At 45.7% G+C, this 15070-nt stretch overlaps 2 protein-coding genes across 2 annotated transcripts in view; one reads left to right on the plus strand and one right to left on the minus strand.

Annotated features, from left to right (window-relative positions):
* rpl38 (ribosomal protein L38) overlaps positions 1 to 15070 on the minus strand; it is a 420537-nt gene that overhangs the window by 354458 nt on the left and 51009 nt on the right. The gene's annotated exons all lie outside the window — the stretch shown is intronic.
* On the plus strand, positions 9323 to 14857 carry tekt3 (tektin 3). Its single transcript, XM_037464212.2, has 8 exons — positions 9323 to 9898; positions 10128 to 10717; positions 11347 to 11430; positions 11512 to 11582; positions 11679 to 11822; positions 12791 to 13013; positions 13885 to 14039; positions 14515 to 14857. Exons 2-8 carry the CDS (start codon positions 10148 to 10150, stop codon positions 14729 to 14731), a joined length of 1464 nt encoding a protein of 487 aa, XP_037320109.2. The 5' UTR covers positions 9323 to 9898; positions 10128 to 10147; the 3' UTR covers positions 14732 to 14857.

Below are 15070 nucleotides of genomic sequence, written 5' to 3' on the forward strand. Positions count from 1 at the left end.
ATTTTACCTTCTTTTAGCTCCGTTTATCTATTTCAGCCCTCTCAAGCTGCCTCGCATTCCTTCTCGTACTTAATATTCTTTCAGTATTTTGACCCCTGACTTACGCCCGCCCCCCCCCCCCTTCCCCTTTATGAACCATCTCTCTTCTCGGCCCACAGTTCTTCCAGAGAGCATTTTTCCAAAAGCTCCTACAGCCTCGTCCCACCCCGAATGCACATAGCTGTAACTCCCACAGGATTCTCTTCTGCAGACAGTCGCTTGGTGTGGATGGGGGGAGGGATGATGTATTACATCAGACTGTAATGGCTATATTGAACCATGATAACCATGCGCATCCTTTGGAAAAGCGGCGCATCAGACAACCGCAGTAGGATGGCGGTATGTTATCAATTTGCAAGGTGGGAGAGGGTCGGGCGCGCTCATCTTTTTCTCTGCTCAGCACTGGCAGATAGGAGCATACTGGGGGTTTTGAATTGGTGAGACAGTAAAACTGTGTATGTGACACATAGCAGCTCTTTGTTTGCCTTCACAGACAGGAGGGGAGGAGGGGGGGTGGGTGGGGAGGGGGCGCACGGGGCTGCTGGACGGGAGCCATGATAGCTACGAGTCATTGCTAATAAAGTATACCTAATAAACAGTTCTGCAGCCGTAGCACCTCCCTCGTACATGCAGACACTTACGCAAATGTCTCTTGTCTGCAGACCTTCTAAGGACAAGAAGAAGACAATGTGATTTATTTCCCGTGCAGGAGCTCGGGGTGACGACTACTTCATTCGTACACCGATCAGGTTCACCAAGAAAGTTACCAGTTTTTTGCTCTGAGATGCAGTGGTTGCTTGGCCTCTGACATACCTCATTGCAATTCATTTAAAGCTAGGCTTGGCAATCTCCAAAAACAATACTGTGAATTCCTCATCCATCCAGACATTGTTGGACAAAAAAATGAATAAAAAGCTTGTACCTGTGGTGCGATCTACAGCGTTGTCTCCCTCTGCTATCACTGTTAGGGTTGTGTTCACTGGTAGCTGCTAGCGGCTGTGAAAACATTTATGAAGTCTATGACTACATTGACTTGACTGGCTCATTGTCAGTGAACATGGATATTTTCAATTGATTTAGCGAGACCATTATGATCAAGCTCTTAAAAACATTGGGTTAGCAGATAAAAAATCAACAATTTGGACTTAAATGTCATAAAGCAACAAATGTCATCCAATCCAAATAATTGTGTTACTCTATTTGGATTTGACGTAAGTGGGTAATAAGTAAATATAATAAAAATAAATAGTCTAAAATGGCTGAATCCTTGTGGAAATGCATCTACGGCCATGCACACAGATCCGTGGCACTGTCAGAAATGGCGCTGCTCACTCACGGTGAGGAACAACCCCTCAAAATGACCTCGCCACACTGAGTCTTGCCACCAAATAAATGCACACATCACGTGCCCGTGTGCCGTATGGCCGGTGGACTGCAGCTGTCCGGGGGGGGAGAGGGGGCGAAGACGCTTTCCAACGTGAGGCAACTCTCCTCAGAGGCCCACCATCAACTACGCGAGCATGTGACGACCTGCACCGGGCAAATGAGAAGAAAGGGGGACTAAAGCGGCAACACGTGGAAGGTCTTCCTCCGCTTACCGCTCTAGTTGGGGCGAAAAGGCGCGGTGCGGTCAGAGGCCCGTGCGTGGTCTGTGAACTGTGTTAAGCCAAGCCAAGAGTCCACCACAGTGGTCTGTGTTACACACCGACCCAGAACTCACAGAGAGGATTGCTGACGGAAATAACAGACGTTTAGGGCTAAATCTGTTTTTTTTTGTGACAAATGGACTTGAAAATGGAGACAAAAGAGTCCTCCAAAAGTCTCAGAGACAAAGCAAAAAGAGGGTCGGCTATGTGGGAAAGTCCGTCACAATTGAAATAGATTGAAGCAACAAAATATGTGCTCAGCTACAGGGTTCAGGGGAAAATACGTTCGGTTTTAGGTGCGGGCCCGCTTTACCTCTCGCTACCGACTTACGGGCACCGTGCAGCAGGTCTGATCTTTTGACATCACTTCTCGCGACCTTGGCTCCTCCCACTGAGGTCAATGTGCATTCCCAGCTGCTGCAGCCAGTCCTGTCCACACACACACACACAAACACACAAGATGAAGCTGGATAGCTATGGCAAATCCACCAGAGCCATGCAAGGGCTAACACGGGCCCCTCCCTCACGTGGCGCATACACCTGACATGGCAGCACCATACGTGCACACAGACTTAAACAACATCATAGTAAGAGTAAGCATGGACTTTAACAAGGGCAAGTAATATACTTCATGGTTGATTTAACAGAGGGGGAAGAAGTTGGCACTTTAAATGCTGCAAAGACATTTTTACAGTTCAGCTCTCTGTGTGGTGCCCAAATTGAGAACCGTGTGGCCATAATTGCCACATGCCGCCTCTATTTATGATATCCCGGCCTCCCCACTGACTGAATGTCATACAAATGACCTACGGTCTGATTGCAACACATCCAACATCTTAAAATAAGGTGGGAAAGGCAGAATTCTCTGGCAAAATGAAGAGTTCCCACTGCGTCCATCTATGCGAAGGTTAAGCTGCCAGGAAAGATTAATTCCTCTCAAGTCCGCGAAACAAGTTGACAAAAGCCCCATTCTACTGGAGTCCAAATTTTAGAAAAGGGGAACAATTTGAAAGCTTGTGAGGAGCTGTCACCCAGATGCCTTTGGCATTTCAGAGGCAGGGGGAGGGTGCAGGGGTTGGAAAATGCCTCTGAACAAAAAAGCCATGGTTTTAAATGCCTTTCTCCGCCTTGTAACAGGAAATCTGAATACTCCATCGCCTTTTGTTTGGCAATAGTGAGCCATTGGAAAATAATTCAGAGTGTTTGTGCAAATGACAGAGCATCTAGTTGTGTTTCGACGCAAAACAAAAAACATTGTGATCAAGTGCACACTGTACAATTTCAGGACAACACGACAACAATCACACTGCACTCTGTTACGGCCAGTTCATAAAGAAAACAAGCCCACTGAAATTAACTGCAAGAGTGTATTCAATCTTTTACAATAACGGTAACTAAACAAACAAAGTCTAGGTGCAAAACAAAAGGGAAAATCATAGTCCAAATGGGGGGGGAGAAAAGGTTGGCATGCGTTGGATAAGACAACAAAAGGGAGGCCAAAGTAACGTCTCCAGAGGCAGTCGCTCCCCTGGAGGAAGAGGCGGCCTGTTGAGAGGGGAAACCAGAGTTTTATCCCCTCCACAATCAAAAGGTAATATGGGAGCAGGGGTGCGCGATCTGCCACGCACCTCCCTGGAAGACACCGCCACCAGCAGGCAAGCAGGTGAAGGGCGGGGTCGTAACACCTCAAACTGAAGAAAGCGCGATCCAGCCTTTGGAAAAATAAAAAAAACGTTTACGGTGTGTCCTCCAAGTTCGGGGTTACGTTAAAGCAGGGCGCGCCTTTAACATGAGAACATGCCTCTGAATCCATCTGATATCGCACTTGATGCCCAATGACCTTTGGCAGTGTGCAAAGAGAATGTACGACTAGGGAATGCCGGTAACCTCAGCCGTGTGTGTGTTGACTGTATGTGCACCGCATACCTTTTGTCCCTATACAGTTCGTGTGTGTCAAAGATCAAGTCAAAATAAGCCTGTGGCATCTTTTTGACACTTATTGTGCGGACAGAGACTCCAGCAGTCATATGTTGCACCGGCATGTCACAAAAAAGAACCGCCACGTTAAATGTCCAAACGCTTTCCAATAAACGCATCAGCCACAACTTTAGTAGGGCATTAGATGAGAAGCTTCAGCCTACACTTTGAAGTCTCCTCTGTGAGACAACGCTTTGTTCGGAAGGCTATTAATGGTGTGTCAGTAATCGTCACATCCACAGAGTCCATCTGGACCCTGTAGCCCCAGTCCCGGGTTCCAACCCTTGTTCCCATTGCTGCCAGGGTCCAGCTGTGCACGGTCTCCCATCAACACGGACAGACACCTCTTTGTGCGAGGGGACATAGACCATAAACCGGCTATAAAAAAAAGGGCACAGCGAGAACTGTGGCGAAATGGAACATTCAAAAGGGGATTAACGGAAATGATGGGGGCGTAACATGGAGACGGGGGGGGGGGCTGAGGGAGTGGGTGAGAAAGCAATAAAGGGAAGCATAGGAATTAAGACACGCACGCGTAACTTCCTCGTCTTTAGGCTCTGACGCTGGGTGCGTTGCTCACATCAGCTGGCCACATGTTGGACATGCCCTGTTCCACGCCCTCCCTCTTGAGTCTCACCAACATGAGGAATGCAGGGTCTTTTCCTCATGATAAAGGCCGTTTACTTGCACGATCATGAGTCACCGCGCAAACATCTCAAGTTTCTATCATTCCCCTTCCCGTCTTGCCTTTATGACACGCACGAGCCGCCTTTTCCCTAATTTGGGGGCGGAGGTCTGTGTGTGGAAGAAATATGCCTGCCCATGGTGATTCAAACCCTGAGTCAGCACGAAAACATTAATACTCTCCCCCCGTGTTATAAAGGCCCATGAGTAGTTACAGCCTCAAAACCCATTGCTGACTCAATTGTTGGACAGCTGTGCAAAACAACTTCTAACAAAGCATCAAAAGAGGGTTTTCCAAGTGAAGTAATGCGGTGAGGACGCCGGCACAACAGTGGAGAGGTTAATGGAAAGCAAAAGTTTGGCTTTTGCGTGCAATACAGATATGCTGCAGGGTTTCCTCCGTGTCAGCAGCAGGCACCCCGCCAATACTTGTGACTCATACCTTCCATTACGGTCAGAGACCGAGAACACAGAGGACATCGTGCGCAAAGAGACGTTCCCCCTGCCGTGACCAGTAGAAGCACTTTTTTAGAACAGCTTTAGTCAGTTGCATTGACAGAAAACCGTTTCACAAATCCTAATGAATTACTTCCGCTACATTAATGGCAGACAATCCCCGTGTATCTTTGCCATGAGCTTGGAGATTCTGGTCCGGGTTCGTCCTCCAGGCCTGTGCTGCCGTGACCTGTGCTGACCCCGGCCTGCCCTCTCCTCCGCTCCGCTGCGCGCCACACAGTGGCTCCAGTGGAATGTGATGACCACGGGCCGGACAAAGCCCTGCATTCATGACCCTCCCCGTCCCACTCGGGAAGTTTTGCGACTGGGAGCCTTGATCACAGCGGTGGGGGGAGGAAAGCCCATGCACCCTTTGCCTGTCCCTGTCACACACGCGTCACACACCTGTACGCTGCCGCATGACCTTCGGACGCCACACCAGCCGCACATCTGTTGCATCTCGTTCTCTTAAGCACTTTGTTGCACGTAATGCAAAATTCACTCTGTAACATCTCTCTAAACTCTAAAAGCCAGCCATCCATTATCCTTAGTGGTAGCATGAGAGAGGTTAATTGCTGTTAATGTGAGGAACAGAATTAGGGAAGGCTAAAACAGTGTGTTTTTGTGTGTTAACGCTGGCTCACAGATAATCGCTTGAGACCAGACAACATAAACAGGGCTACACATCCATCATCATCATCATCATCTGCTGCCTGCCTGTCTGTCTGTCTCTACTTCCTCCGTCTAAGTACCTCATACGGTATCCATTTGCCTCCTTTGTGCAGGTAATATAATAGAGCCCAGAGTGGCTGGAAGGCTTCTCCACTAAACATGTACACGTCAAAATGCAAACACAGTAGTTACCGTAATGCTATGCAACGTATATATATTCTAACTCACTAAACTACACAATAGATAAATACACAAATGAATCTTGCTACTTATCCGCCCCCACCATTGTTCTCCACAAGCAACTATAAATATACACTGATGGCATCTTTATCATTGGGCGGCTCTGAAAATTACATAATTATTGTCAGGTGGCAGCTGGAGAAGTTTGCAGGGAGGACAGAAACAGAGTGCTCTTTAATCAAACACAAAACTAAAGAACGTGCACCAACGATGGGTAGACATAGACAATGACGCGACAAGGGACAACGGGCACACGGGGCTTAAATACACAAGGGAGGTGCAGGTGATTGGACACAGGTGGAAGCAATCAGGCAATCACAGGACAGGACGTGAAGTGAAGCTCACCCAGAGACACGAGTGACAAGAAAACTACAAAATAAGACAGGAAGAGGACCCAAACCGTGACAATTATCATATTAACAATAAAATTAGAGCCTTTTTGGAGACTGTGGCTAAAAGAATGAACTGGTACCAAATCAAGTTTTAATGTGTTCCAATTGAGAGGTCCCCTTTTTGCATCTATGGCAAACTACGTCCTGAAATCTAGATTTCTAAGGATTCCTGTTTCTAAAGCGCCATACAAACAAAGTTGGTGTCCTTGTAAAATCACAAGATCAGTAACCCAATGTTGCAGCTCTGTCTGAATGCGAGCGCAGGAAGTTACAACAATTCAGAGGGGGGCAAACCAAGGACCACGACCACTTTACCCCCCCTCCCCCCCCGATACCACCACCCCCCGGTCATGCGGCAGCTCTTTCTCCCCATTTTGCACTGTTAGAGCTGTGCGCGCTGTTTGCTGTGAGCTGCAGCACGTTGAGAGCAGAACGAGGTGCTCCCATTCGCAGTCACACACCAGCTTTCCCTCAAGCGCCCGCTGTCGACCTAAGATGGAACCCCAGGAGGCTCATGGGATTTTTCCCGGCTAGATGAGCCATTACCTCTGCTGGAGATCTCTAATAAGGTGATCAGATGGTTGACCACTGATCTTAGTAAAGGGGAAGCTGCGGGGTGCGACCGGAGCGCTGGATTGAGCAGGAAAGCTTGCCGGGTTGACATAGAAAGTGGGTGGGTGGAGGTTTGTGGTAGTAGTGAAAACATCAGGGGCCGGAGACGGAACAGACGAGCGCTTGTTTTCCCTGGGTGTGCATGTTTAGACAACACTTCTGACCCCCCCCCCCCCGGCTTGTCTATTCTTACCTGATAAGCTGAAGGTCAGCGGAGAAAAGTGAAGGCTGTGTTAAGACCTTAGGGTTCCTGTGAGTGTGTATACAGCGAGAAATAATGACATTTTTGAGGTTGAGGTCACTTGATTCTTCATCAGAGAGAAAGTACAACAATTCTTGGGTGAAAACTAACAAACCAGATGTTTGCTTTGGTGCAGGGTTGCAGGAGGCTGCCTGGTGGCTTGTGTTTATATTTGGCAATTTTTGTGACGTCTGGAGATTGATGCTGAGGCCTTTGGTGTCACAAGGGTGAACTACTGTAAGTCATTGATTGGGGAGCGCTCCAACATAAATACAAGTGATAAGTGGTTTTGAAGACATATGTAAATGTCTGGTGCGGTTTGCGTCTTTCAGTATTCATTTTGTACAATATGGACATGAACGTAAAAACATACATATCTCAGAAAGAGAAAAGTCCAAACTCCTTTGTCACTTACTGATCGATGAAATCCAAGCCCCTCTGTGCAGTCACCTGAGAGCACTGACAGGAGGTCCAGTGCATCATTTAGTTGGTGGCCTCTGTCCTAAAGTGTCCCATCCAAGCCAAAAACCCCCAGCCAAACCACACTACATGAATTATAGAAATAATGACACCAAACCACACACCAGAAGAGAACAATTTCCCAGATATTGAACATTTGATCAGAAAGCTCCAATTGTATTTTCATCCCTAAGAGCATTGCTACACTGTAAAATAATTCTGTTGAAAATACGGTAAAATACTGCCAGCTGCGGTTGCCAGAACTCCACCGTAAAAATGACAGCGTCAACGTATTAGACATTATGAGATGTTTGTTCAACTGTAAATTTCACAATTCAGAAGTTATTTGTTTACAGTAATTTTACTTTACTAAAAAAATACGGTAAAACACCAAACTTTTTGGCAGTTGTAAATTTCACAGTTCAAAACTTTGTTTACGGCAAATAACCTTTAAAAGTTATTGGCCTTTACTGGTGGCATGGTGGAGTGGTGGTTAGCACTATTGCCTCATGACACGAATATCCTGGTTTTGATTCCACTCTGTGTCTGTGTCATTAGGTTAATTGGTCACTCTAGTGTGGATGGGACTTTGAATGGTTTGTGTCACTCTGTCTCTCCCCCCGCAATCTGTTTTTACGGTGACATTCTGGCAACTACAGCTGCCAGTATTTCACTGTATATTGTTTTTAAAGTAAATTACCGTAAACAAATAACGGTTTTGAACTGTGAAATTTACAACTGCCAGAAAACATCCCATTATGTCTAATACTTTGACGCTGTCATTTTCTGTGTAGTTCTGGCAACCACAGCTGCCAGTATTTCATTGTTTTTTCAACAGATTTCTTTTTACAGTGTACAGTCAATTTAGTGTCACCGGGCTCTAAGTGGAGTGGACGGCATGCTTGCTCCCTCAGACATTTCCACTATGCAGTAATTCACAACACCTCTCGGGGGTCACTGTGCAGGAGTATGTATATATAGGACCCGCTAACATTTCCCACACGTTCTGGGACCAGTGAGGCGTTCGACTGGAAAGCACATTTACAGCTGCAGCAGGGGGAGGAATTTCATTGGAGGGCTAGATTTTCATGCTTTTTGGGGGAGTATTTTTAGCTGCTGAGGTCACAGCGGTAGAAGCATGCAGGCTGCGGGGGTGGAGCAATGACATGTCATTCCGTTCTAAATCTAAACCTCCATGTTTATGACAATACATTAAAACAGATGAACATTCAGAACAGGAGCCGGAACAATGTAATGTCAGCCGGGCACTATTGGTAGTATAGATTAACTTGAGAGTAACTTTCACAGAAGAAAATATAGTTTGAGTTTTAATTAGAAGAGAAAAAGCATAATGTGAGCTGTCATATTCAGAAATAGATCATAACATAGCAGATGTTCCATCTGTATATTTTGCTTGTTTGGTGAGATTCAGCGAGTATTTTCCATGTTCCTTTCATCTAGTATCTGTCCCTCATAATTATCATACGTAATCACGGAAATCCTTGCCTTCTTCTCTACCCTGACTCTGGAAATGTTTTATTCATTTTTAGCATAGAAACCAGGGGCTACAGTATGCAAAATCCATAATGTGTGTGCACGTTGTCAAAGTCTGCGACAAAAGGAAAGACCAGCTGTGCAACTCCTGGCTACAGGTTCGCTTGTCTCAGAAGTGGAAACCAGGCCTACCATCTGTCCAGCTACCCCTTCAGAACAGAGAAGTGTAAATGATCCTCACTTGTAATAGTAGATAACACAACACAGATTATTACTCTGTGCTCCGGGGGTTTGTGTGGACTCTTCCTGTGGCATGAATCATTAAACAGGCGACTGTAATCCATACAGACGCCGTGCTTCTCGGGGCGAGGGTGAGCTGTCTGACGCTGCCTGGCAACCAACTGAACTCCTCTGCTTTGAAGACAAAGCTCAGATTGCTCACCTTCGAACAAGAAATGTGATGGTAGAAAAGCCTTTGAAAAGGTCAACTTGCAGCTAATAACCAGGAAACAGGAAACAATTTGCAATGCGGCATCAAGTCCATGGGGTCATATTGAGAAGTTCACCGCAGTAATTTAGAACTATTGTACCAAGGATTTGTTTTGCGTGCTTGAATGGGCAGGAGGCCAATCAGAAAACAGGAAAACACTGACATTATATTTTTTTGAACAAAGTAAAAGCCCACCTTTAATCTGAAAAGGCCAGGTAGAGTGGTAGTGTCAGTAACCATTGGCAACGGCTTCTGTGACGACAGAAATCTTGGATGGGCCCCCGATCCTGCTGCAGAGGACTGTGAAACACCATTGGCTGGCTGAATGAATGATTGGCACACGTCTATTATGCATGTCAGCGGATACCTTTGGTGCGTTCTTGAGCTCCCTTCCAGGTAAGCACAGCTGAGAGGTAGCCTGCCTGCAACCAGACCGAGGACACATTTGTTCTTCTTGGTAAGACCTTTTTTTGTTTTTGTTTGGATTGTTTATTTATTTTACCTATGAGCAACTCTAATGATACAACTCAAAGCTAGTGTGTGGTATTCTATGCCTGATCGACATGTCAATAAAATATGTGTGTTGTATGATAAAATATCTGTATTTAAATGTAAAAGCAATTTATAGACCTGCAAATTGAAGACAGTATGAATACCTGTTTTAAAATGTGATTTTGTGCACCTAGAAAAGCAGGAGCCCCGTGAAATGGAGCTGATGGGCTCCACTCTGGCGGCCACATATGCTCGGCCAAAGACCAGCCACTTCCTGCCTGCCATCTCCACCATGGCATCCAGCTATCGCAACCCTCAGGCAGCGTTGGCCATGAATCCCAGTGACAACCTGTGGAGGACCAACAGCTATTACAAAAGCAGCAGCACTGTCCCGACACCGTCTTCTATACAGCGAGAGAATTTAGATCTGGTTAGATCCAAGACTATGTTCTACCCGTCCAACAGGACACCGCTGTCCACCCGCTACACTCCAGAAGACTGGCACAAGTCCAACATGAGCAACTACAGGGAGTCTGAGTCGTCCCGGAAAAGCGCAGAGAGACTTCGCAGAGACACCATCAGGATGATGCAGGATAAGGAGCAGCTCACCAGACTAACCCAGGAGAAAACCAGCAAGAACATTGGCGAGCGGCTCAATGACATCGTCTTCTGGAGGGCTGAGCTGAGCCACGAGATAGACAACATGGTGACGGAGATAGCGGCCCTCAATGAGGTCAAGAGGAGGCTGGAGAGAGCCTTGGCCGAGACTGAGGGGCCCCTTCAGGTGAGGGCAGAAGGAAAAAATGTGTGTGTGTGTGTGTGTGTTACTTTGAACTTCTCCTCTTTGTTAAGTATTATTCGAATTGTGGGTCTTGTTATTGGAACATTTTGCCGGAAATGTTGACACTTCAACAAGGACAATATACACTTGCCTTGAAATCTTCATATTTGGGTCAGGTGGTCACAATAACATTGATGCGTATCATATCTCAGGGTGCGCCACAGTATCTGTTGTGAAACAGTTTTGACTAGGCTTTGTGTTTAGTTGTAGCAACAGTGTCTAACTGGTCATGGAGGACACTTTAAAACGCAACAATGCTGTCGCTGGGATGAAGTCTTAATTAGGTACCGTGTTCTCTGGTGGTCATGTGGCTCACCCGGAGTGAGTCAACTTTATCTGGCAGGAGATCTAATGACATGGACACCTCGTTCAGCCAAGATCATATGGCAAAAAGCTTTCTTTGAGACTCCTCCGGGTAACTGTAACTGGAGAATGCAGCCGATACACTGCACTACATATGCACACAGGGACTTAAACTGCCCTACACATATTCCCTCTCACCTACAATGGAGATGTGGCTGAATTTTGATGACCAGCTCAAGTTAATTTAATCATGATCACTCTGTCAATAGGTGTCTCAAGAGTGTTTGTACCACAGAGAGAAGCGGATGTCCATCGATCTGGTGCACGACCACGTGGAGAAAAATCTCATAAAGGTAAAATTAAAGCATGCGTGACTTCTGATAGCAACACTGGAAAACAAATAAGCAGATATGGTTTACCTGCATCGCAACAAGGAAGTGGAAGTCATCAAATCATGTCAGGAAAGGATGAGGCGACATCTGGACGGAGCCATCGCTCAGCTGGCGTGAGTCTGAGAAATGAATTTCTGAAATCTGATTCTATGGAAGAAGGACATTTGATTTATAGTTTTGGGTCCGTGTCGATCTGTGTGGTTCCTTAGGTCGAACCGAGCAGCCCAGCATGAATTGGAAAGGGACATGAGCGACAAAGTGACAGCTCAGAGGATCGATGGAAGGTGTCACCATCTGAGAAACACATCCGACGCCATCGGCTACTACAGGGGGATTGATAGACTTGACCCCTCGTGAGTACAGATTTATGAGATCCATTCTAAAGTCAAACAGCTGCACACAACTTCCTATGTTTAGAACCAGATTGGCATGTCAGGTTTTTCAGTTAAACTGTCAATTGCAAAAATGTTTTTGACATTCTTTGAAAACCAAATTGATTGCTGTTCCATTTAGTTCATAAACTAGGAATAAACCCACAATAATGGGTTTGTACCGCATCAAGGCTGGGAGCTCATTGAAGCTGCGGCTACCGAGACCCAATGGTGCCTCAAGCTAACTGATAACATCAGCATGCTAACACACTCAAATTGACAAGTAGCCTAACAATAACAAAGAAAATGCTAAAAAAAAACAACGAAGGAAGCTGATGGAAATTGCTTTAGATTTGTATTTAGATGTGTATTTGAGAGATGTGTTTACTATGTTTCAATTAAAAAATGCAAAAGACAACTCAATGGTCTTCATCTTCTTAGAATTGTGAAGATCTGTTAGAAGAACCCCATCCTGTCAGGGTGCGTAGCTGGTGCTGGCGGAAGGCAGGACTCAAACGCAGAGTACACGAACAGGTGCTCTTTATTCAAACCAAAAAACCAGGAAGGTGCACCAACGACGACGGGTAACATAGACAATGACGCGACAAGGGACAACAGGCACACAAGGCTTAAATACACTAGGGAGGTGCAGGTGATTGGACACAGGTGGAAACAATCAGGCAATCACAAGACAAGGCAGGAAGTGAAGTTACCCAGAGACATGAGAGACAAGAAACTACAAAATAAAACAGGAAGGAGAACCAAACCGTGACGCATCCAATAGCTGTGGAGATATTTTAGGCTGGAATTTGGTGGTGGACCAAATAAAAGACTAAGAAAATAAGAAGAAGAAGAATAAGAGACTGATGTTGCATTCCATCGAACCACATTAGCACAGCCAAAATCTCATTTCAAAGACAGTGAGGAGTCTCATCTTTTCACCATGTCAGGCTCTCTCTACCAGACACGTGGTCCAAGTTCACCGACGACAACATCCTGCTCTCCCAGAGCGAGCGAGCTGCCTCCCAGAAGCTGAGGGACGAGATAGAGATCCTGCTGAGCACCACCTCCAACGAAATGTGGAACCAGTTCAACAACGCCAACGTGGCCTTCACAAACCGCGTGTCAGAAATCGCTGACGCTAAGAACAGCCTGCAGACGCACCTGGCCAAGGTGTGCGCCTCGTCAACACATTTCAGAAAAAGGAAGCACAACTTTGATATGTTTTTTGGTCCAGACCCTTGACGTGATGATTGAGTACCTATCTATCCCCCCTTCATTTGATGTTTCTTCACTATGAAGAAGTGGCAATCACGTGCCTCTGGGTTGAATCCATTCGCCCTCTAACTACATCTGTCACTTACTAGGAATAGATCATGTGTTATTCTCTTATTTTCTTCACGCAGCACAAACAGAACCTGTGCTGGAACTCTGTGAAGAATGTCCCGTGCATGAAATAGAAGATACATCTGCATTGCTTGCCACGTGGCCTGCTGGGGATTATGTGCATGTTTACTTTAAAACATTCCTGTCAAAAGGAAGGAATGGTAATAAATGCCCCCTTTCATTGCCTTTGCCATATTGCACACTGGATCTCATTGTTCTCTGGGTTAATTGCAGGGGGGTTTAACAGCGAATCCACATCAGCTGTCGGATGGGGTTCGAACAACTGACAGCAGCTGTGGTGCGAGACACACAGTCCTTAATAAACCTCTTTCACTGTTGTGAGCAGTAGTGATTCGCTGGAACTGAATTACATCAAATGGCTTCAGACAGACCCGGCCACTGTGCAGCACTGTGTCCAGCTGATCCAAAGCGGGCAGTGCACAGTGTTTTCTTGTTTGATGCTTCTGCTCTTGAGACTCCTATTTATTTTCCCCTCTCTCGTCAATAGTTCCTCCTGTACCCTGAATAACACCCCCCCCTCAGCCGACTGACCTCCTTTTTTCATGAATGAGACACAGCTGTCGTATTACCATGATTTAAAGATGCTTTCCTTTTTCCGGGCACTTCGTCCCGCATCTTGTCCTGTTTCATCACACAGACTCTGCAGGAGATCTTCCAGACAGAGATGCTGATCGAGTCTCTGAAGAAGGCACTCAGAGACAAGGAGTGCCCACTGAAAGTGGCCCAAACCAGGCTGGAGGAGAGGACCCGCAGGCCCAACATGGAGCTCTGCAGGGACAACCCGCACCACAGGTGCTGTAGCAAATGCATTTGTAAAATGAAATGTAATTTGTTACCAGAGACATTTCCTCCCAGAAAATAGACAACACAGAATTTGTGTAAATAATAACGGTTTGAAAACATTTTAACTTGAATATCTTTGATAAAATACATGCAGTACAGTACGTGCGATTCGTTTTTTGAAGTGTGATAGACCTCGGGGGTACAATATATTGTTTTTTAAGTGTTATTATTATTATTGAGACATAATGGATATCAATGAGTCATCTTAGTCATTTGAAGTTAGCTAAGATCTACGTATAATTGAGACATAATGGATATCAATGAGTCATCTTAGTGATTTGAAGTTGTTTTTTTATCTTTGACCCCAATATTTCTTTAACTGAAAAACATTGCACGACCGTGGGTCTGACACGGTTTCCTTCACTTCTTCCTCCATCCAGCCACTTTAACAGTGAGCCGCGTTCTTTGTCCTTCCTTCGTTTAGACTTGTGGGTGAGGTGAGGGAGATCGAGGACACCATTCACAAGCTCCAGGAGAGGCTGATGGAGGCTCAGAACACTCTGCAGACTCTGGTCAGGACCAAAGTGACCCTGGAGCACGACCTGTCCATCAAGGCCAACTCGCTCTTCCTGGACCAGGAAAAGTGCATGAGCATCCGCAAGAGCTTTCCCAGCATGCCTCGTCTGGTGGGCTACACCTAAATCAAGCCTTGGTGGACCAGAGGGAAAAAAATATTGCTGACTTAGCGGTTTCGGAGTGATTTTGAGGGTGTTTGTGGGTGATTTGACCAAAACAAAAATTACAACATTTTACAGGCATGATCTTTTATTCTGATTATCAATGGATTACCATACTTTTGAGTAGTAAATACATTATGGGTAGATTAAGGGTTTAAAAATGAATAAAGATTTAAATATATGTGGGTATCCGAAAATAATACCATGGTGATTACTCATTACTAACCTTTAACCCGGAAACTCTTGTGGTATAATTTCCAAATAACATAACAAAAGCTTTGTTAGACTTTAGAAGCATACACG

This window comes from Pungitius pungitius, chromosome 21, assembly GCF_949316345.1.
Source record: "Pungitius pungitius chromosome 21, fPunPun2.1, whole genome shotgun sequence".
Classification (NCBI taxonomy): Eukaryota; Metazoa; Chordata; class Actinopteri; order Perciformes; family Gasterosteidae; genus Pungitius; species Pungitius pungitius.

Excerpts from the sequence above, each read along its gene's own strand:
- tekt3 (XM_037464212.2), top strand. The coding sequence starts at position 10,148 with ATGGAGCTGATGGGCTCCACTCTGGCGGCCACATATGCTCGGCCAAAG. Across the intron at positions 10,718-11,346 it reads AGACTGAGGGGCCCCTTCAG|GTGTCTCAAGAGTGTTTGTA; the intron begins GTGAGGGCAGAA and ends CTCTGTCAATAG. Across the intron at positions 11,583-11,678 it reads GGAGCCATCGCTCAGCTGGC|GTCGAACCGAGCAGCCCAGC; the intron begins GTGAGTCTGAGA and ends GTGGTTCCTTAG.